Source organism: Oncorhynchus tshawytscha, linkage group LG19 (assembly GCF_018296145.1).
Source record: "Oncorhynchus tshawytscha isolate Ot180627B linkage group LG19, Otsh_v2.0, whole genome shotgun sequence".
Taxonomy (NCBI): Eukaryota; Metazoa; Chordata; class Actinopteri; order Salmoniformes; family Salmonidae; genus Oncorhynchus; species Oncorhynchus tshawytscha.
In genome coordinates, this window is record NC_056447.1 from 38,667,450 (window position 1) to 38,691,151 (window position 23,702).

Genomic DNA, 23,702 nt, shown 5'->3' on the forward strand with positions numbered 1-23,702 from the left:
CATCTTGAGTATTTCAGAAAATATATAATGTGTTGGGCTAATATGTTGGATAGATGTCGAAAGATGTTACAGACGACTGAAATGCAAAAGTGTCCCATTTATTCAAAAACTAGATCCATTGCTACAGTGCTATTAAGTGTTATCAAGTTACTAAGTGTACAATATCTTAATAAGCATAATGGAATCCGACTTCAATCACAACTGGCCAACATTAAATGCGTAAGCTAATTATGCATTTAGGACACAAATGTAGAATGCGCATCAATTAATGATCCAAGTATACATGTTAATGAGTTTCAAGGAGTCTATTTTCTATGAATAATACATTATCACATTGTTATCATTGAATAATGCAAACAATCACGCAATTGTGTAATTTGTAATGCTGGGTTTTAAATAGCTTAAATTTGAAACCGTTACATTATATAACATCGCCTAATACAGAATCCACAAGGGAAAAGGAATAATGAGTTTTCTCACGGTAAATGCCATGGCATGCCATGTCCATTTTGTCCTATTCCCATGTTGTTGCACGCAGCGGCGATGAGCGGCAGAGGTTTCCTCTGTACTTTGTCCGCACACGCCGATACAATTGAAGGTATAACTGTCTGGTTTACAGACAGTTGCAACGTGGTCTCAGAGCATTTCGTATTATTCAGTAAGTAAATCTGAGAACTATAGTATAATATGTTACATTTCGTATAGTATGTATGAATTTGTGGATATCCATCAATCATTTCGTATGATATGTTACGAGTTACATGTTACGAATTGCATTAAGTACAAATGGCTAGGGTTAGGGGAAGGGTTTTAAGGTTAGGATTAGGGTAAGGGTTAGCTAACATGCTAAGTAGTTGCAAAGTAACTAAAAAGGAGTAAGTAGTTGCAAAGTTGCTAATTAGCTCAAATACAAAAGTTCTCCATGAGATTCGAACACACAACCTTTACTCAATTTGGTTGCTGGACGTATGCTTATATGCCTAACCAACCACACGAACCATCCATGTTTTAGTTATTGCCTGTTTTGCCTGTAACCTGTTATGTAACCATTCCAAACTTAACATAACATAATAATTTGAATGTTCCAGATTTGAGTTTACTATCTTACGTCTAGTCTATGAGACCAGTCTGCAAAATTACAAGTGTTTATATAATACACTGATATGCAGGCAAGTTTAAGAGGATCATTTAATTGCATAATGACAAAAATCACTGATTTGGTCTTCCGGGTATGACAAAAACAACTGTGGACATCAATGGAGGCTGCTGATGGGAGAACAGATTATAATATGGCTGGAATGGAGCAAATGGAATTGGAGCAAATGGAATGGCATTCCATTCCCTCCATTACAGCCATTGTGTTTGATATCTTCAGGATTGTCTGATGACCCAGTTGGACATGACAGGTCCACCAGGAGGGATCAGCCAATGAAGTTGGAAGTCCCACCCAGTTGACTTAATTTTTATGGTGGAAGCCCTCAGTGGCGCTGCCCATGCTAATGTAACAGTATAACTTTAGACCTTCCCCATACCCGGGCGCGAACCAGGGACCCTCTGCACACATCGACAACAGTCATCCACGAAGCATCGTTACCCATAGCTCCACAAAGGCCGCGGCCCTTGCAGGGCAAGGGGAACCACTACTTCAAGGTCTCAGAGCAAGTGACGTCACCGATTGAAACACTATTTAGCGCGCACCACCGCTAACTAGCTAGCCGTTTCACATCTGTTACACTCACCCCCCTTTTGACCTCCTCCTTTTCCGCAGCAACCAGTGATCCGGGTCACGGCACCAATGTAACAGTATAACTTTAGACCGTTCCCTCGCCCATACCCGGGCGCGAACCAGGTACCCTCTGCACACATCAACAACAGTCACCCACGAAGCAACGTTACCCATCGCTCCACAAAAGCCGCGGCCCTTGCAGAGCAAGGGGAACCACTACTTCAAGGTCTCAGTCCCCTCGCACCTACAAGCGTTTTCAATCGGTGATGTCACCGATTGAAACGCTATTTAGCGCGCACCACTACTAACTAGCTAGCCGTTTCACATCCGTTACACTAATAGTCTTTTGCGCACACATCTGGAACGGCTTTTTCTGGATGCAACGTGACCAAAGTGGCTGTCCATGTTTACCACTGTTTACAGCATAGATACATTGCAGCAATTGGAATCTTTAAGTTTTGATTCATTTTACTTTGCATCATTTTCACTTTGCATTCCTCATTGAGCTTTACAACAAACAATATTTGCATACCCATGACATAAAACAAACCATTAGCCTACAATAAATATTACTTTGAGCCAGTGTTACACTTTGCACCTTTTATTACAGCACTATACAGAACAGTCAGTCTTTATACAAAAATAACAATTGGTTTACAACTTCACCAGAAAAAAGAATAAAACAAAAAAAACATGCAATATACCATTTTTACTGTACATTTTGAGTAGAATTACTCACACGCTTATACAGAAACGTTTACATCATTCCCTTAAAAAGGTTTTTACAGAGGTTATGCTGCCTTAAAAATGCTTATTGGAAACTAATTTCTGAACTTCTGACAGCATTATACCCCATAGAATAATAAGTGTTTCCTGACCATTTGACCTGACGATTCCAAGTTGGGTCATCAGTCATCCTCAGCTTGAGGCTGATGCCATTCTCCATGCCTAGGACTGCACATAACATGCCCTCAGGATCAAACAGTCACCACCCAGTGTTCTTTCAGCAAATATAACGTGTGCCTCCATGTTCTATACATACATATATCCCCAAAGGGACCACATATTTTTTCCATAGACATTTTGGGGAAAGAGGACAAACGTGTGTATATCATCTTTTATGATAAATGGAACTGAGGCTTGTATTCCCAGCACCACAAAAAAAGACAGTTTGGTGGCGTGCATGTTAAAGACTATTGGGAGTCATCTCGCGAAAGGGCTTCTGTCCTGCCACCATCACCTCTATCTAGTAACACTGGGAACAGTGCGACTGTGCGTTTGCGATTCTCCACAGAGGTTGAATGTCACAGACCGCGATGCTGCGATCAGTTCTTTGGGGATCATGTGATTTGATGTTCCCCATAGTTCAATGTGGGATGTTAGCAGCCTCCTTTCCTCTCCTCTGCTCCATCTCTTCCTACTGCTGCTCACACCACTGAGGTAGATGTGCTCCTGTAGAGTTGAAGAGTCAGGGGAGGAGGATGCAGTGCTTCAAGTGCTGGTGGAGCCTACTGGAGATCAACAGGGTAGCTGGTACCCCCTCTCCTCTACCCTTCCAAATCAGGGACTAGTTGCTGGTCTGCCTCTGTGCCTTGTTGCTACCCCCCGGTGTGAGGTCCTCACTGCTACGCTTCACAGCAGCATGTCCTCTGCCTGAATAAAAAAAACACATGATATTGTTCCCTATTAAATTGGTTATGGGTATCTGCTTTGACTCTTCTAACTTCCACCCACGACCCACATATCTGAGATGGATGAATTCACAGTTCAATCTTGATGTAGATGAGATGGGCAGATAACATGCAGGTTAAAGGACAAGTTCAATTTGGTTAAAAAAAAAGACATGTCCTAACATGTCCTTTAACCCTACTCTTTGGAAAATGCAGGTTTTGCTGTGGTAAGGACAGCCAAGGAACCGAGGAGGATGGAGAGGGTCTTTACCTGCTTGAGCGACTGCCTCATGCTGGATTTCTTCAGGGGAGGTCCCCACACCATTTCCACCATTGTTAGGATTAGCAGGCACTGTCGCGAGCAGCCCTGTGAAGTGGGGACAAAAGAAGAGTTGTGCAGTCAGTCTACCACACCCCCATAGAGAACAATTGATAATGATAATATAAAAGACAACAAAGTCACTGTATCGGCAAAGAATCTCAGAATAGGCGTACTGATCTACGATCAGGTCCTTCCCCCCCCTAATTATGATTTAAAAAGGCTAAACTGATCCTAGATCAGTATGCCTATTCTGAGACACTTTGAATAGCTGAATAGCTTATCATTGAAATAATTTGAGTAAGTACCAGAAAATGGCTGATTCTAAGCGGATTTTCAGGCTATTAGCTGTAGTTTCAGCAGGTTGTGCTCGGTGCTCACCCAGACCGCGGTAGCAGGAGAGCTGTTGGTAGATCTGCGTCATCCTCTGGATGTTGAGGCGGCTAGCCTCGGTGTGGTGCACCATGGGCTTGGGGTAATGCATGCCGATCACGCACTTGGCTGCCTTCTGCACGCTCTCGGGCGCGTTCCAGGGGTCGAAGATGTACTTGGCTGGGAAGGCCTTCAGTATGGGCAGATAGCGCCTGGAAGAACCAAACAGAGAAATTACATTGTTTAAAAAAAAAGAACCACGGTGACACACTTCTTCTGCAATGAACAATCGAGAAACAAATGTACATTTCTAGTGGGTACAGCATGGACATTTAACCAAGACTCTATGAAGTGTTTTGATGTGACATCGTGGTCTAGCAGTTTGTCATGGTATTCTGCATGTCCTACATGTCACAAGCATGGTGAAATAAAGCACTGAGGTCTATTACTATGAGAGTACTTCAAAAGGAAAATAACTTGTGTACCACACTGGCTAAATATAGTGGAGGGGTGGACAACTGGGTGTAGGGAGGGTCTTCTCACCTTATGTAGTCTCCGTTTGGGTCCGTCCTCCTGCCGAAGCCCACAGGGCAGTAGCAGTGGAAAAACTGCTGGAAGAAGGAGCTGCACGAGAGCCACATCCAGCTGCCTGCGTTCACACTCCAGTCTGCATCCAGGAGCAGCTCCTCAAATACCTGACAGGTAAATAAACACACACACGGTCAGATATCACAGTCATACATTTTCTATCTACTTGTCACTTCGTCTCCCCGCTCCCTCTAACATCCCCTTCCCTCAGTATCTACCTTCATGCCCTCCTCCCAACTGATCCACAGGTCTCCTCTAGTAAGAAAGCAGGCAACAGCATGTCTTGCCAGGTGGTGGATCCAGCCCTCCTGTCTCAGCTGGGTCATGATGGCGTCAATCCAGGGGAACCCTGTCCTCCCCTCGGCCCACTTGGCCAGCGCTTCCGGGTTGCGGTCCCAGGGGATCTGCACACACACCGGATTGCCCTCCATTTTGTCGAAGCGGGGGTTGTTAGTGGCTGTGGTGTAGAAGAACTCGCGCCACAACAGCTGGCCATAGAGTGAGAGGGGCGGTGAGCTGTTTTTCTTCACCTTCCTGTAGAGGTCAGTGAGTTTGAAGTAAAAGAGGCGACAGGAGAGGCAGCCGAAGCGGAGGTAGGGGCTGAGGCCTGTGGGGCTGGCCAGCAGGGAGTTGGCGTTCATCCTGGGACGCTCAAAGTTGGCCACCCATGCCTGGAACACAGAAGGTTAGTGTTTGGGTCACAGTGCAACACACTGACAAGGAGTTCAGAAAATAAAGTCAACAGGGTAGTTTTTTTTGGAGGGGGGTTGAATTGACTGAATTGAAATGGAATTGACCCCAACCCTAGTACTGTGTGTCCACCACACTGGCTCAGTAGTGCTGGGATATAAAGAAGGGACTACTCCTCACCTTTCTCTCCAGGTGCCTCTCCAGGCGAGTGAGGGCCTCCGTCTCTCCCCCTGGCCATACTGCTGTAGCCAGGCCTTCGGTCTCAAAGCCAAGCTCCTCCAGGGAGGGCACGGCAAACTTGTCGTCATGGTCATCACTGATGGGCGTGGCACACTTCCTCATGACCTCAGCAGTGATGATCTCAGCGGGTGATTCCACGGCATCCATGTGACTGATGAGCGCCTGGAAACGCTTGTAGGTGAGAGGGGACTGGCCTCCATTTAGCTCGATGATCCTACAGAGACACATGGACAGACATGGAGGTATTTAGTGCATCACGTAACACTAGTATCGTGGTATTGTTCATGAATATGTTGCTAATACATCACGTTTGCGTATTTGTACAACTTGATCACTTGGGTTGTATTCTCACAATATCTACTGTGTGTGTGTGTGTGTACGCGTGTTTAACTATTCTTGTGGGGACCAGAAGAATAGTCAATGAACAAAAACTTGACCAACTGGGGACATTTTGTTAGTCCCCACGAGGTCAAATGCTATTTCTAGGGGGTTTAGGGTTAAGGTTAGGAGTAGTGTTAGAACTACGTTAATGGTTGGTTTTAGGGTTAGGAGCTAGAGTTATGTTTAGGGTTAGGTTTTTGGGTTAAGGTAAGAGTACAGGATGGGGTTCTGGAAAATACCATTTTGAATGGGACTGAATTGTGTGTCCCCACAAGATTAGCTGTACAAGACTGTGTATGTGTCACTCACTTGTCCAGGTCGTAGAGAGTGTGGGAGACTTTGACAGTAACCTCCACACCGGCCTCGCTGGCCAGCTTCTGGATGGCGGCGTCACGTTCCTTGCCGAAGGGCTCAGAGTCGTACTCATAAGACAGCTGGCTGGTCTGCCATTCCTGGGAAGCAGAGAGAGAGGGGAACAAGGTCACTCAACATGATAAATAGGGGACCTTTACCGTTGTAAATAGAGATAGTGCATGTCACAGAAAGGCCCTCATAGAAAATAACATGGATTCCAATGGAATTCAAATACTTTCACATATACACTGAATATGAAAAATATTAATAATCACCTTCCTAATATTGAGTTGTGACCCCCCCCCTCCCACTCACTGTATCAGCATATCTGATAAAGTGGATTTACGGTACAGTTACTGTGACAGTGCTTCTATGGGGCATACTGTATTTCAGTATGGGGCATACTGTATGTGACATAGCCTAATGTATTTCTATGAGTTATAGGCTACATGAACAGTACCGTAAGTGTATGTATGGTACAGTGGTGTAATGGGTTTACTACAGTAAAGTAAGTATGACTGTTGACTATACCTGGAACAGCCTAGGGAAGACATCAGTAGGCTGGCCCCGGATGACAAACAGACGGGAGTTGAGCTTGCGGAGGCTGGTGTCTAGGTCCTCTAGACATTGTAGTAAGAACCTGGAATCAAACAGAGGGGATGATCAATCAAGTGATTGTATATCAGAGAGGAAATAGTTTTAGGCATTGATTTAGTTAAATACAGTAAATTAATGGGTACTGCAGTGCATTGGGTATTTGTCCTCAGGAAAACAACAAGTCATGGTATTTCAGTTGAATGATGATCCAAAAGCCACATTAGTGACTGAACAAATGATCCATGTTTCATATGATCCATCATGTGAGGCATGTTGTATCATAGGTCTTCATGTCAAAGGCCTTGGCTTCTTCAAAATGATAATAGCTTGAACTGGAAAGATCAGAGGGCTGGTGGAGAGGAAGCACAAACATGCGATGCTACTTCTCTCAGTTCGTCACATTATACAGAATGATTTAGCCTATCGAACAATGTCCTCCTGAACAACAAGTCAATCAGTTAGGCTAGAAGATGTTAGATGAATATTCCCTCAATCAGTTTCCCTCATAATCACTCAAACAAACAGATGACAATATAGGCTAGGCTAAGGATGAAAGAAAACATTTCACCACCAAAATGATTCATGCCCTCGCAGTTAACCTACATACATAGGCCTACTCCTCTGTCTGCTGGTATAAAACTGGCCTAATTGGCATACCATTTAAAACACCAAGTGGAAACATCCAGTGGACAATCATGACCGAATGGAACTTACATTCCATTACCTTAACAATAAGGTCACTAACATCCCAGCCTTGTAGTACACTTCAGCTCACAGCAAAGTAGTTCAACAAAATGACAGCTGCTTGCCTCCCTCAACAGGAAAATCACAGCTAGTGCAACAAGGCCTCATAAGAATGGGAGTATACATTCCTGAGTAAGCAAACACAAAGTCTGTATCAACATTTAAAGAACATCTCTGGCTAATAGTAGTTCTCCGCCGAGGTAAACTAGCATACTTTGTGATAAGCCTGGGCCCCTGGGGCAGGATTTCTGGACTGACCCTCTACAACAGTCCTCGGCTCGACCTTCCCCATTCTGCTGTGATATTGTCCTCAAACTACATAGGCAGTGTTGATAACAACACAGTGGTCCTCTATAGCTCAGTTGGTAGAGAATGGCACTTGCAATGCAAAGATAGTGGGTTTGATTCCCAGGACAACCCATTTGTAAAATGGATGCACGCATGACTAAGTTGCTTTGGTTAAAAGTGTCTGCTAAATGGCATATATTAGTGTCATCATTGTGTTATGCGGCCAATAAATTTGCCTACTGTTTGATATGACAACATGGATATCAACCAAGTTAAGAGAGGGCGACTGACATCCTGTTCTGTGTTAGGTGACTAACTTCCCCTAGAGTGGCATCCCATCACCCGGCCTATACCCTCAACTGAGAATGGTGTCCTCCTGTTGTGCTTTTCAATTCACACTTCAGTAAATGCTGTCTGGGGCTTGTCACCAGCTGTACTCTACTTGGAACTCTTATGAAACATGTCGGGTGGTTAGCAGCAGCACTGCAGGGAGGTTTTAAAATGTGATATCTGAAAGAGTAGTGTAGCCTATGACAACTAGTGGCCCTACAAGAAATATCATCTTCATGCATACACTTGAACAGTGGGATAATGCAAGGTGACCACAAAGCGAACATAACACAATATTGAAAGGTTGGAAACTGCATTTGATTTCTATAGGCAGGCCTGTTTTTTCCACGGGACCTCCTGTGTGAAATGGGTGTTCTAATAAAGACCATAGGCAACTCGTGAGTTTCAAGTTTGAGGAAGCTTACAATTTATCCTACCAATCTACGTGGCAGTTGTGATAATTTTTTATATGCGCATTTTCGTGGGAAACAGTTTCATTTTAATAATAACGTTTTAGTTTCTCAAAATAATTGTCACATGGTTAATCATAAAAATGCAAGATCACCAGCCTTTGCCATATGGACACATTGGTACACCGTGATCCATGGGTGGCTAAAGAAATGAGCACATGGAAGTCAGAGATAGCCTATAGGCCAATGCAGCAGTAGGCCTATAACTTCCCTCGTCAACTAAGTAAAAAACATAGGCCTAAAGCCGACAAATACATTAAAAAAAATATATATTTTAAATATCCTGATGGAAATTCAGGTTCTTTCAATCGCATGAATCACTACTCCGCCTGTCTGCCTCCCTTTCTATCTGACTTGACTTGACATATCATATCATTAGTGAAGTGCAACATTGTATCAACTCAGAAGGTTGGCAAGCTGTTCCCTCAACCTTAACAGGACAGAGAAACCACATAGATGCTCAATGTTCACATGGAGCATTACAAACAAAATATGATTTTATTTTACAAAACTCCTAAATGGTGACATAAATATGACATAAACCAAAACTTGTTTGACACAAGAGTAGCAGGTTGTGAACTCCACTCCGAGAATGAGAACGATAAGTGACTAATACAGAAATTAATGTAACCAAATGACAGGAATTTACTGTACATTTTCTAGGCCTAATGGTTACTAGGTCTAATGGGGAATTGATAAAAAAATAAACAATCAAAGGGCAAACAATTCACACACAAAGAAACAATGAATGTGCAAGAATTGGCAGGAAACATAGGAGCACATTCTGGAGAGCTGAGTACATGCATTCTGGAGAGCTGAGTGCATGCAATCTGGAGAGCTGAGTACATGCATTCTGGAGAGCTGAGTGCATGCAATCTGGAGAGCTGAGTGCATGCAATCTGGAGAGCTGAGTACATGCATTCTGGAGAGCTGAGTGCATGCATTCTGGAGAGCTGAGTGCATGCATTCTGGAGAGCTGAGTGCATGCATTCTGGAGAGCTGAGTGCATGCATTCTGGAGAGCTGAGTGCATGCAATCTGGAGATCTGAGGGCATGCAATCTGGAGAGCTGAGTGCATGCAATCTGGAGAGCTGAGTGCATGCAATCTGGAGAGCTGAGTGCATGCATTCTGGAGAGCTGAGTGCATGCATTCTGGAGAGCTGAGTACATGCATTCTGGAGAAAGACGCCCATATCTTTGACACACACCCCACCCATTCTTGTCTCAACCTTTTAAATTATACTCAAGTCATTATCTTCACACATTTTAGATGCGTTTCACTGACAGCCTCAACTCAATAATCAGTTAGGCCTATTGCCACACGCTCTGCACAAATTGCTGGCTTCCCAAATAGGCATAAGTACTTGTGATTTGAAACAATCCACAGCAACAAAAAAATGTAAGAAGCTAATGATCCTCTGTGGCTAAGCCAAGCTTTATGGTAAAGTATTTTGAATGATTTTATTTAGACTGGAGTAATTATATAATTTTGGCAAAACATCAATTTACTTTAGGGGAAGCCAGCATTCGAACAGTGCCCCTGCCAACTTACCATTCTAATTCACAATTGGCTGAAACCAGAGTTCTGTACACAATGACGAGATGCTCATGTCTCTTTTTAACAATGTGAGTCATTGTCCCAATGGCGGGAATACAGGTGACAAGCTTAGGTCTGCATATTATGACCATAGAAACACATTGGGCTAATTCAGGATAGATTTTGGAGCTTCGCCTCTTCCTCTGCTGAAACTAGCGAGCGAAACAGTGTCACTTGGTCTTACTACAAGCATTTCACCACACCTGCAATAACATCTGCTAAATATGTGTATGCAACCAATACAATTTGATTTTACTATATGTATCCCATGTATCTGATGCTGTCTGGACAGAAAAACGTATGACATGCCATACTCTTTTTGTCCAGACAGCATCAGATACATGGTCTACACCTACGGCGACAGAGGGGCGTTGTTTCGTTCGCTCTGATGATTTATCTGAGATTGATGGATCTCTTTCTGTCGGTGCACATCTAGGTCAAAGAAAAAAAGCCAGGTTGATGATGACGTTGTTTCGAGTCACCGAGAATGAGTAGACGCTCGAGCAGGGACGATGACTACTACTTTACTAGTTAATAATGAGTTATTAGCCCAGGTATAGATAATGTGTAGTCAGCAATGTGGGAGTGGTTGCTTTCTGAAGAAACCTGAAAAAAGCTGTGCAGCAACGCTCTCCATCCAACCTGACAGAGCTTGAGAGGATCTGCAGAGAAGAATTGGAGAAACTCCCCAACTACCGGTCTGCCAAGCTTGTAGCGTCATACCCATGAAGACTCGAGGGTGTAATCACTGCCAAGGTATATCAACAATGTACTAAGTAAAGGGTCTGAATAGTTGTGATATTTGCGTTAATTTTTTAAATAAATGAGTTAAAACTTGTAGAAACCTGTTTTTGCTTTGTCATTATGGTGTATTGTGCGTAGATTTATTTTCACTATTTATCTAGCACTCTTGGTGCTTCTAATGATGTTTAGGCTACTGATGTTGTTTTCATCATTTAACCACGCATCTTGCTGACCGTGCATCTTGGAGGTTGGGGTATTATTCTTTTTTTGTCATTATAAAAAGAAGCTCTTTCCGCGTTCCGTCACATAATATCCTTTCTGTTTCATAGTTGTAAAAAAGGCATTCCACATATTTTTTATTGAACACTGGATGTGTTTTTACATGCATCTTACAGTTACAGAAATTGATTCATGCTTTTGTATTATTATTTGAAGAAAATATTTTTCTAATATTACCCAAGTTATTCATAAACACAACCAAATTATTATTTTTGCAATACCATATATGAAATGTATTAATTACATTGTTAGAATGTTTTAGTCAGAATAACTGGTCATTAGTTCGAGGTCCAGCGATTCTAATTTAAACATGTTTTACTGTGTAGCGCATGCACACATAGGAGGTCCCATGAATAAACACGTACCCCCTTATGGAAATCAAATCCCGTCCAAGTGATTCATTCTGGAGGCGGCCCTGATGATCAGATGAAGCAAACCATTCAGAAAAATATATAGTAACAGAAACAATGTCTATGACTAAAACGTGCATACATTTTAATGAATATTTCTGGCGTTGTTACAATTGTCTAATGGTAACGGTTTATGTCCTCTGGACAGCGCACTCCGACTGCAGGTCAAACAAACGCTCTCCAGATGAAGCCTCTAAAGGGCTGGCTAGGCTAACTCCTGTCTAAGCTTCAGTTGTTCCATTGACCTGGAGCAGATTACACACACACACACACAGAACTTTACATTGGCTAGGCCTATTTATAAACTGGGTGGTTCAAGCGCTTAATAATGATTGGCTGACAGACGTGGTATATCGAAACGTATACCACGGGTATGACAAAACATATATTTTTACTGCTCCAATTAAGTTGGTAATCAGTTTATATATGGCCAATATGCCACAGCTAAGGGGTGTTTCCAGGCACTCCGTGTTGCGTCGTGCATAAGAATATCCCTTAGCTGTGGCATATTGGCCATATAGCACACCCTTTGGGCCTTATTGCTTAAATATACACTATATACAGTACCAGTCAAAGGTTTGGGCACATCTACTCATTCAAGGGTTTTTCTTAATTGTTTACTATTTTCTACATTGTAGAATAATAGTGAAGACATCAAAACTATGAAATAACACATATGGAATTATGCATTAACCACAAGTGTTAAACAAATCAAAAAAGTTTTTATATTTGAGATTCTTCAACGTAGCCACCCTTTTCCTTGATGACAGCTTTGCACACTCTTGGCATTCTCTCAACCAGCTTCATGAGGTAGTCCACTACCTGTAATGCATTTCAATAAACAGGTGTGCCTTGTTAAAAGTTAATTTGTGGAATTTCTTTCCTTCTTAATGCATTTGAGCCAATCAGTTGTGTTGTTACAAGGTAGGGGTGGTATACAGATGATAGCCCTATTTGGTAAAAGACCAAGTCCATATTATGGCAAGAACAGCTCAAATAAGCAAAGAGAAACAACAGTCCATCATTACTTTAAGACATGAAGGTCAGTCAACGTGGAAAATGTCATCAAGTTCATTCAAGTGCAGTCGCAAAAACCATCAAGCTCTTTGATGAAACTGGGTCTCATGAGGACCGCCACTGGAAAGGAAGACCCTGAGTTACCTCTGCTGCAGAGGATAAGTTCATTAGAGTCAACAGCCTCAGAAAATGCAGCCCAGATAAATGCTTCAGAGTTCAAGTAACAGACACATCTCAACATCAACTGAGGAGACTGCGTGAATCAGGCCTTCATGGTCAAATTGCTGCAAAGAAACCACTACTAAAGGACACCAAGAAGAAGAGACTTGCTTGGGCCAACAAACACGTGCATTGGACATTAGACCGGTGGAAATCTGTCCTTTGGTCTGATGAGAGTAGGTGAACGGATGATCTCTGCATGTGTGGTTCCCACTGTGAAGCACGGAGGAGGTGTGATGGTGCTTTACTGATGACACGGTCTGTGATTTATTTAGAATTCAAGGCACACTTAACCAGCATGGCTACCACAGTATTCTGTAGCGATATGCCATCCCATTAGATTTGCGCTTAGTTGGCCTATCATTTGCTTTTCAACAGGACAATGACCCAACACACCTTCAGGCTGTGTAAGGGCTATTTGACCAAGAAGGAGAGAGATGGAGTGTTGCATCAGATGACCTGGCCTCCACAAGCACCTGACCTCAACCCAAGTGAGATGATTTGGGATGAGTTGGACCACAGAGTGAAGGAAAAGCAGCCAACAAGTGCTCAGCATATGTGGGAACTCCTTCAAGACTGTTGGAAAAGCATTCCAGGTGAAGCTGGTTGAGAGAATGCCAATAGTGTGCAAAGCTGTCATCAAGGCAAAGGGTGGCTACTTTGAAGAATCTCAAATATAAAGTATTTTTTTATTTTACACTTTTTTGGTTACTACATGATTCCATGTGTTATTTCATAATTTTGATAGCTTCACTATTATTCTACAATGTAGAAAATAGTAAAAAATAAAGAAAAACACTTGAATGAGTAGGTGTGTCCAAACTTTTGACTGGTACTGTATGTCACAGCTGCATAGGTCAGAGCTGCGAGGAGAGCAGAGTGCCATAACCACCCTAATGACACAGTGCCCCCTTTCCCCTACTAAGCCCTGCCTTCCAGGGTAACTTACATCATTGTTACTGCTACACATGTTCTCAAACCTGCAGAAATGTACTCTCCTGAACGCATGTTTCAATGAAGAACACATCACAACGCTCACCATTGTTATGGTCCTAGAAACGGAGTTTCCCACATACAGGGTATGTTTTCTACATGTCATTCTCCCTTTCGCTTCTTTAAACCGAGTATGCTATTCTCCCCTTCTCTTTATGCTTTAAATTAAAGTTGTCATAAGTGTCCAAACTAAAGCAACATAGTATCTGGGCTAAATGAAAGGGAATTCAAGGTCATGCAGTTATTGCTACAGTTTGGTCCCCTGGAATGCCATCGCTTCCATTTTTGCACATAGTTGTTTAACTCAATTTACTGTAGGCTAATATATTTCTCAGTATTTTTTTGTAATAACTTAGTCATTTGCAGTCAATGTACTATAATTGTGTACATAAGTGTGGTGCTTTTAGGGATGCCCTTCTTTCTTGCCTAGGGGCACACACACTGATGTCATTCATAACCACTAGGCCCTACTTTTAAAATGTACTATAACTGTTTGCATGCACTGCATAACAATATCCTATTCTGTGTGGTGCTTCTAGGGATGCCCTACTTTACTGCCTAGGTGGCACACCAAACACACTCATGTCATTCATAACTAAATATTTCTGAATGCAGGATGTGTGACCTACATCTGTGCTACACACATCTGTGTTTGGTGTGAGTGCAACACAATGTGAGGTGGCAAAACAAAGAAAACGTCCTTGCCTCCACCTGCTGATGCCCACGTTGGAGGACCCTGCAAACCAGGGGTCTAGGATGTAAACACATCGAAGGGTGTCAGCTCCCCGGATAGACTCCTTCAGCGAGGGGTTGTCGTGGAGCCGCAGGCCCTTCCTGAACCAGTGGATCGTGTTGCCGACCATTTCACTTGCAGGCCCTTCTTGTTATGTACACGAGTCTTCTTTGATCCCGCAGCGTTGACAACAAAACGCTCACGAATTAAAACAATATCCCTCGCCTGCCCAAAATGTGTGTTTCGTTTCTGTCGCCTTGCTGGTTTTATAATGTAGAGCTACTAAAGTTATCTAACCTTGTTCCATCAATTTATCCATTGTGATGAGTTCTCTGTTGCCGCATTGATTTGGTGGCCTCTGATAAATACAGTGTACGGACAGGTCTCGATCGCATCAACTTTGTATAGAGCGCATTAAATGTAAGACATTGTTAATATTTGATAATTATTTTCAACACGAAAGTTAAAATAAAACTTAAAATGATGTTCGACCTGCTATCTTGCTTGTTTCCCTATAGCAGTTCGAAAAAAATGAATCCTTGCGTTGAGTCGTAGCGAGGGAACTAAAATAGGCCGATAGCAATATCTTGCTAGAAAGTTTTGATCAGAAATTTGTGTTCCAATATCATTCGAATGTATGCCAATAAGCAATTGTAATATTCTTCGTTTTCAGACGGCATTGTCAACCACAAAAAAATAAATATTATTTGCCAACATCTCCACCCACAGAGGTACGAGGATGGAGATGGACGAATCTGATTGGTCAATGTCACCAGTTATGTAAGGTTCGCTCGCTCAGGTTTCTGTGGTGTGCTTACATTGGCTCACTTCTGGCTATTTTGTGTTTTTTCCACAAAGGCATCATTTATAGTTACTATCCTAGCAACGCAATGTGTTATGTTATTTATTTATTTACGCAATGTGTTATGTTATTTACAGCCTACTTTAAACACCATAGTTTGAATATTGAGTTTATTTTGTAGGTTGTTTGCAAAAGTGTTTGCTGTCTGCCCGCGTCATGATTAGTTGCGCAGGACCCGGATAAGCACGTGTACTAAGGCAAGGCAAACAAATATGACACAATGTGTTGGTAGACCTAGTGGGCAGTCCATCACAATCACAAGCCTACGCATGTGATGCATCGCATATAGTCTAATCTTTATTACGTGTTGTCGTGAGACTATGTATGTACCTATATGTATTTACGTTAAAATGCTATCATTTCAAAATTGATTTCAACCAAATAACACCTACACCAACGCCTAGATATTAGCTCTACCAATGCAGGATTTCAGATTGTGATCAAATTTCAATCAAAAACCTCTGCAAGGATCATAAGGTAAACACCATCTCTGAGATTAATCTAATAACCAAACCCTATTGTATTATGGCCTACAATTTAATTACATTGTCCTGAAGCATGCGGTAAGGGGAACATCATATTTTGGGTGATGGTGACCGTGATACTGTAGTTGGTAGTTAGTATTCATGAGACAAGGGATGGGTGGGTAGTTGGGTGAGGAAACATGCAGTTTGAATATCTAGACACTAGATGGCAACATGCAATCACTATTTAGGTATAGTATAGTGGATGATATAGGCTACGTTTATCAAGGAAAGGTTCAGAGACATGACTGTGTGACCTTTGCATATGTAAAACAAATATGTAAAACTAGTTTTGATATAGTAGCCTTCCTTATCTGGAAATGTATTGTTGGGGATAGATCTTTGACACAGTGATTGAGATTTGTAAACTGAGCACCAGGGTGCAGTGTTGCTTCAATGATAAGCAGCCTACAACTACAGTCAAATGTACCAACAATACTCTCCCTCAATCCCACAGATATCAACAGTGCCCCATATCGGGATGATTTACAGTTAAATTAGAAATATTCTATGTCCCAATTATCTCTCCTTCCTCCCAAAGTGTGTGATAGTTTACTTCCCTTTACTGACTAATATGGTGGGACATCCCACTAGCCCAAGCCTCCACCAATCCAATGCTTTTAAATTTGTCTGAAGTAACCTAGTGAACAAGTGTACACTTTAGGAGAAAGGCAATATTATTGGGATGCAGCCATGGCTATCTATGGCATAGGGCTATCAATCAGGTTAGGGACATTTTCTGTTGTTGCACATACATGTTGACAATATGGTATGTACATGTCTCTCTCTTTCTCTATCCCCCTCTCTCTACTCCTCTATCTATATGTCTATCTCCCTCTCAAACACATTCCGTTTTTGTGTGCCTGTTACACTTTTCAGCCTGTCGGAGGCTCAATCCACCCACAAACATCTCTCTCGCTCTCTCTGATTGTGATCAAGCCTTGGTCAATAAAATGATGCATCTTTAATAGTCAATGATGCAGTATAATGTCTGACCTTGGCAAGGAAATCAGATGTCTACTTTTCAATGAGCTCTAGCTATCTCGTTGTAAGGGACCACAGAGAGAGATACATTATGCATGTCATCCATTATTGCTGGCCTTGAGTCATGTTACCATTATTGCTGTCAGAACAAATGCCTAAGGGACTTTTCTATCCATAGCATGACACATTATGTGGATAATCACATTATCCAGTTTATCCAATCCATTACAGTCAGATCATTAGCCTTGAATTTTGAAATTGTGTTCAAGTTACAGCATGTGAAAGGACTGCTTCATTTATGAAGGTATAGTTTTAAATGGTAAGTTTTAAAAAAAAGAAAGGAAATTAGATGAATTTGAAGAGAAAATAATTATATAGATATTTCATATCCACTCCCCATTTGGGCTATACATTGAATTGAGTAGCCTAGTGTAAATTAAATTGTATGATGAGGTGGTCCTAATTCAAAATTTCTCTCACTGCTCGAGTTATGCCGAGTGTATTGGCCGTTTGAAGAACATAGCCCCGCCTCCATCTACCAGGATCTTACTGCGTAAAACACAGACCACTGTAGTTGATCTGTGATGTAGTTGATGTGCTATGATGGAAACACTTCGAAGTTTTAGTTCGGATTGAGAAATATCAACTTGATTCGTTTCCACTGAAGGCAACGGGATAAAATATTGACACGTCAAAATACATCGCAGTCGGGCTTTGATTGCGTTCATTTAATTGCATTGGGCGACGTTGTGAGACATTTTGAGCCATTCATTCCAAAGTCCTCTTTACAGTATGAGGTGCAGTTATGGCAAGCAGTAGTAAGAAGTCAGTGGCGAGGACCCTGGAGGATCTGACGCTTGATTCGGGTTATGGTGGAGCAGCAGACTCCTTTAGGTCTTCCAGTGCTTCACTGTGCTGTTCCGAGGCACATATACCTCATGCGCATGGGGGGAATTTTTGGCATTTAACCGACTCCATGCACAGTCGCCACAACAGCCTGGACACGGTCAATACAGTCTTGGTCGAAGACTCCGATATCCTGGATTGCTCCGGCCAGTGCGCTAAACTACCCGAGCTCGAGGACGTGCCATGGAGCCTCGGGGAAGTAGAGAGCGCACTGAACAAGGACGAAGAGTTGAGGCTGGGGGTCGTGTCACAGGAGATCCTGGCTAGGCTCTCGGTCCTCATAAGCCGCGCACTCGTGAGGGTCGCCAAGGAAGCGCAGCGCCTGAGTTTGCGCTATGCCAAATGCACCAAATACGAGATTCAAAGTGCCATAAAGGTTGTCATGTCTTGGACAGTCTCGGTGAACTGCATCACCGCCGCACTCAGTGCCTTGTCTATGTACAACATGAGCACCGAGGACAAGTTCAGCCGCGGAAAGTCACTCAGATGCGGACTCATTTTCAACGTGGGGAAGTTCTTCAGGTGGATGGTGGACAGCCGAGTTGCGGTGAGGATCCACGAGCACGCTGCCATCTACCTGACAGCGTGCATGGAGAGTCTTTTCCGAGAGGTGTACACACGCGCACTGCGCAGCGCACTTGTGGAGAAAGATAATGGGATCCCTAAGTTCACTGTTGAGTCCCTCGAACAGGCCATCAACAATGATTCGGAGTTATGGGGGTTCCTGCAGCAGTATCAATACCTCATTTGTGGGAAGAATGCAAGTGGTAAGTTGTGTGTACATGACTAGTTCTGTGACGCATCTACTCAGTGCGTAATTCTAACGAATTCTTCATAATTGTACCCAAAACATGGTGAAGTGATTTCTTATCACCATCTGTAGTAATGTCATTATCAAGTTAGGAGTTCACTTTCTCATACTACAACATTTCTCGATGGACAGGGAGAAATAAGCATGACTTCACACATCCCATCTGAATTAGACCATGTATTTTTTCCTGTCTGACATGGCAGGATCATCCTGGGTCCTGGGTATTCAATATGTTGATGTATGAGCACAGAGAATGGCCCCTTCTGCCACTGCCATCAATGGGCATGGTTTATTTATGATAATGGAAGAGAGTGGGGAGAGGGTGCACCTAACCCCTCTTGGCTATGATCTATTAAATAGATGACATTCTCAAGAGTTCTTCTTCAGTGTTGTGGTACTGTGAATGCATGATACATTGAAGCAGGCTGTAATTCATCGGGGGAATATCTTGTGGATTTTTGTTCATGTCTTTAGCTTCTCATGCTTATTAGGGAATTTATCTCATTGCTGTGCAATACAGCTTTCAAACCTAAAAAAGGGCATTTTAAATGTAAGCTCTTACCTTCAGACTTCTTCATTGCTCATCCATACAGCAATACATTTAATCAGTTATAACCTAATAACCTAATGTAATAATAAGGTCATGTAATAAGCGGACTGTATTACCTCTGTGGTAGATGCATTTAAAGTGCTGCTGTGGCTCCATACTCCAACAGGTTTATGTAATACAGAGCCCCAGGACACATAAGTGTTATCATGCGTTATTTTGAGTGATGTGAATGGGACTGAGTTGAAAACACTGAGGAGAAGTCCCTACTGATGCTGTGTTAAAGATAGCTAAGGGGCAGGAGAAAGAGGACATGTCAAATGGCTCACACAATGGTCAGAAGGTTGTGGCTCCTAAAGCCAAACCATTTTTACATTGCACATTGTCACACCTATTACAATGGCGACAAGAGAAGGCCTTAACTGTGGCCTAACTGTAGAAGGTCATGACTTTCACAGCATTCTCATTTCTAATCTGTAACGATTGATCAATTATCTCAGTGCTGGTTGGCCTTTTCACCCCATCCCAACCTCAACCCCTTTATATCGTTCCAGCCATTCTTTCTCTGCCAAGTAGGAGTAGGCTAATTGAGGTGATTATTCAGTATTATGGTCATGTCCGCTCCTCTCTCAGACTCAAGCGTTCCATATCTTTATAGCATCTCTGTTGCAACCAGAGCTATTTTCTTTCACTGGTGCTTTTCATAAATATAACTCCAAATTCATTGAGGTGTTTAAATCTCCCTGTATGACTCCTCCTCCCGCTCCCCTCTTCATCCATCCTCTCCTCCCTGAAGCCCTGGAGTAGCCCCCTTTGCTGGCAGCGTGGGCTACTTGGCCAGAGAGAGTGTATTTGTCCTACAAGTTGGAGGTCAGAACACCTATTTTGCAAGTGTAATAGTTATAGGGTCCAGAGTTTCTCCTGACCATGTGATCTGACCAGGGAAAACTCTGGGCCTTATAGGCTAAGGTCCCAGAGGTCCTCGTCAGGTCATGTGGTTAGTAAATACTACTGGAACCTAGTTTAAGTTAACGCCTTACTTTTCAAATGTCAAAGACCAAGAGAGCAGCATGTTATATCTAAAGAAAACAAACTATCATTCATTGGAAAGAGCTGTTATTATACAATCCTCTACATTCCCCACTTTCCGGTGTGAAGTAAAGGCGTATTAATGTACTGTATGTGGTGAGCATTTCAAGTTATGGAAACCATTGGAACACAACAGGGTCCATTACCTCGACCACACACTGCTTCTGCTTAGACAACACTCTTCCTCCTATTCCTTCCCCCTATTCTCACGTACACTGTAGCTACTAGCGGTTCTCCGTTGGCACATCAGGCATATGGTAACCCTGGCTCACCCCTCCCACACACCCGGGGGTTCATTTTAGTAGCTACTGCCTCAGTATTCTGCTAAGGTGTTGGGTTCCCCTCTCTGCCTTTGGTATCCTGTCAAGACAGGAAGCTTGTTCGGTGGTGGAATTGCAGTGGCAGCCCCCGCAAGCTCAAGGCAGGGGTTGCTTGTAATTTCCCTTTGTGCATGTCACAAAAAATGTATCGAGAAACAGGACACTGATGCCCAGGGGTTTCTACCACCTGAGGATGACTCATAATCACACCTTGGCTGTGAGATGTCATGACTTTAGTGATGCACCTTTTCAAGTCTGGGCAGATGTTATGGAGATAGATGGTAGCTGGGAGGAGGGTCTCACCTCGTGTGGTAGAACCCTCTCCCATGGCATTTGACCCTTCACACATCTCCCACTCCATCAAACGGTGACGTCAAGTACAGAAATGCTTCGCAGAGTACATAGCTCTTAGAGATGCAGAAAAATACAGCACTAGAATGAATAGCCTTCTGGGAATGGCAATCAAAAATGGACATTTAAGCAGCAAAAATCGAAATATATTTTCCTCCATAATTGTATTTTTATTTTGCTGCATGCAGCGCAACTTAGACACCTGAGGCTTACTTCATTTAGGCTTAAGTTAATATGATGTTTTATGTCAGTATGATATGCTGTGTCTGAGTGTGTGTCTCTAGAGTCTATGCAGACTGCAGCTGTGAGGGAATGTGTAGGTTGAAGTTCTATTCAGGGGGTTCCATTCAGGCCAGGGCTCCTTTGTGCCTCATCCAGTGTTTCCCTGTGAGGTCGGTGCCTGGCGGCTGGTGCCCACAGTATGACATGTGCTGTGGTAAGCATTGTGGTCCACCAGGAATGACAGCGGTCTGCTGTGGTACCAGCCTGTACCAGACCCTGTAATGTCTGGGGCTGGGATATCTGTGGCAGATAAAAACACACACATACACAAATTCATACACGCACACGCATAAAGTATACACACACACACACACACACACAGTCACACACACGTTATGTTATTCTATCCTCATGGGGACCTAAAATAAATTTCCATTCAAAATCCTATTTTCCCTAACCCCTAAACCTAACCTTAACCCATAACCCAAACCCTAAACCTAACTCCTAACCCTAAACCTAACCCCTTACCCTAATTGTAACCCTAACCCTAAACCTAACCCCTAAGCTTAAAATAGCATTTGTCCTCATGTTTTACTATCCCTGTGGGGACTTTTGTGGATTCTAGTTCCCCACGAGGGTAGAATAACCAACACACACACACACACACACACACACACACACACACACACACACACACACACACACACACACACACACACACACACACACACACACACACACACACACACACACACACACACATACACAAGCCCCTTGCAATTACAGAGCAGAACTGGGTTTAATAATGAGGAGCTAGGGCAGGCAATGTTAATGTTAGATGGTGTGTGGCAGTGATTTCACAGACATTTGAGGCGAGGAGGGATTCTTGCCAACTTTACCTCATATGATCAAGCACTACGACGTGATCAAAACCAGGCAACTCCCCACCCAGGACCCAAGGTGGAGATTGATTGTGTTTCTAAAGTTTATCTTCAACATTAGGCCTTAGAGGCCTAAGAGGATTTCTGAAAAACATTTAGCTGTCTTCCTTTCTCATCCACTGCTGCACATGATGACACATGTAGCTGGCAGACTGGCACTAAGTACTGTCACTTTGCACCAGAAAGACAGAAACTGAGCATCAGCACCATTGTATCCAAGAAGAGCTTGGAAATATAATCCTATGAAAAACCTGCAGTCTGCAGTACTGTACCAGCAAGCAAGTGCATGCAATAGGGAGACCACAATAGTTATCCGCCAGGGATCTGAGACATCGGGGTGAATCCTAACTTCCAAATGTATGTAGCCTCCCATTGATACCACTTAAATCAAGTAAACATTTGATTTAAGTGGAAGTTAGGATTCAACCCATAGTGAATGGCTCATGGTGTGTGGAAAATCTGGAATTTTTGTAAAGAGGCTTTGGCATGAGGAAGTTAACAACAGATCAGTACTTCTGAATTTAGCTGGAAGAAGACAGTCTACAAGTTTCAACATGTGGATTAGTCAGACAAAACTGTGTGTCACACAATCATTCTCTATAGCCTTGCTAGTAGTGATTACTTCTCTTACTCTAGCTTGGAGGCACAATCTATTTCAGCATGCAGTATTTGGGTTGAACATTTGTTCTGGATGAAAATGTATTAAATCAACTAGCATTAGTTTATATATTATTTTGTTTTTCATTATGTATTTGCATAATTCAAAATGAATATAGCCAACAATAGAATTTGATTTGTAAATGGTTGTAATTTACTACAATGCTGCAAAAGGCTTATTGTCAGTGACAATGTGTATTTCACCTTGCTGCTGCCTATGGGAAGGAGAATAGCTCAAATTGACTCAGACAGTGTGGCATGTCGGGGCAAGACATGATAGGTGAACTATGAACAATGGTCTCTCTGTCTTTCTCTGTCTTTCTCTCTCTCTCTCTTCCCATTGTCTTTTCTCTGCTATGTTTATGTTTCCCTCAGCCGACACCAGATTTAGTCAAATAAAGCCTCTAATCTGGTCAAAGATCAACATCAGGGTCTTTCTATAAATAAAGGGGCCAATGTGTGACTTCAGGGTAAAAAGAAAATGGTTTGATATACATTTAAATAGACATTTTCTTGCAGCTTCACATGTGTAGTTACAGGATTAAAAGTCTAGATAGGCACAATGAGACCGTAACTCTTAGCAACAACAAAACATCTACATCATTCAAAATGTCACATGAAATATGGACATGGAATGTTTCTTTGTCATGCCTAGTTGCCAGGTCTGAACTTCTCTATCATTTATAGCCATGCTAATCCTTCCAGAAGAATGAAGAAGATAAACAAC

At 42.6% G+C, this 23,702-nt stretch overlaps 2 protein-coding genes across 6 annotated transcripts in view; one reads left to right on the forward strand and one right to left on the reverse strand.

Annotated features, from left to right (window-relative positions):
• Positions 1–2,311: 2,311 nt before the first annotated feature.
• On the reverse strand, positions 2,312–15,509 carry LOC112218739 (cryptochrome-1). Of its 3 annotated transcripts, XM_024379814.2 has the most exons (10): positions 14,734–14,944; positions 11,755–11,804; positions 6,872–6,980; positions 6,296–6,438; positions 5,546–5,819; positions 4,894–5,346; positions 4,631–4,782; positions 4,097–4,299; positions 3,668–3,763; positions 2,312–3,379 (listed from the first exon to the last, which is right to left on the reverse strand). In XM_024379814.2, exons 1-10 carry the CDS (start codon positions 14,794–14,796, stop codon positions 3,294–3,296), a joined length of 1,629 nt encoding a protein of 542 aa, XP_024235582.2. In that variant the 5' UTR covers positions 14,797–14,944; the 3' UTR covers positions 2,312–3,293. The 3 variants fall into 3 exon arrangements, 2 of the variants coding, with proteins under 2 accessions (XP_024235582.2, XP_024235581.2); XR_002948655.2 differs by lacking the exon at positions 11,755–11,804 and having other exon boundaries at positions 4,024–4,299; positions 14,734–15,509; XM_024379813.2 differs by lacking the exon at positions 11,755–11,804 and having other exon boundaries at positions 14,734–15,507.
• Positions 15,510–15,912: 403 nt separating this feature from the next.
• LOC112218999 (ankyrin repeat and BTB/POZ domain-containing protein BTBD11-B) overlaps positions 15,913–23,702 on the forward strand; it is a 120,206-nt gene continuing 112,416 nt past the window's right edge. For 2 of the 3 annotated variants that reach the window (XM_042301640.1, XM_042301641.1), the window contains exon 1: positions 17,685–18,804. In XM_042301640.1, coding sequence (XP_042157574.1) covers positions 17,937–18,804 — 868 coding nt within the window. In that variant the 5' untranslated portion in view covers positions 17,685–17,936. Of the gene's footprint in view, positions 16,101–17,684; positions 18,805–23,702 lie in introns of those variants that run through there. The other variant, XM_042301642.1, reaches the window with a different exon arrangement.

Bases quoted from the DNA above. Each gene is read 5' to 3' on its own strand.
- LOC112218739 (XM_024379813.2), bottom strand. From the start codon at position 14,891: ATGGTCGGCAACACGATCCACTGGTTCAGGAAGGGCCTGCGGCTCCAC. The intron at 6,981-14,733 runs GCAAGGACGTTT...GTTTGATTCCAG, and splicing joins GTGGGCATCAGCAGGTGGAG to GTTCTTACTACAATGTCTAG. The intron at 3,764-4,096 runs GTGAGCACCGAG...CCCACTTCACAG, and splicing joins CTCCTGCTACCGCGGTCTGG to GGCTGCTCGCGACAGTGCCT.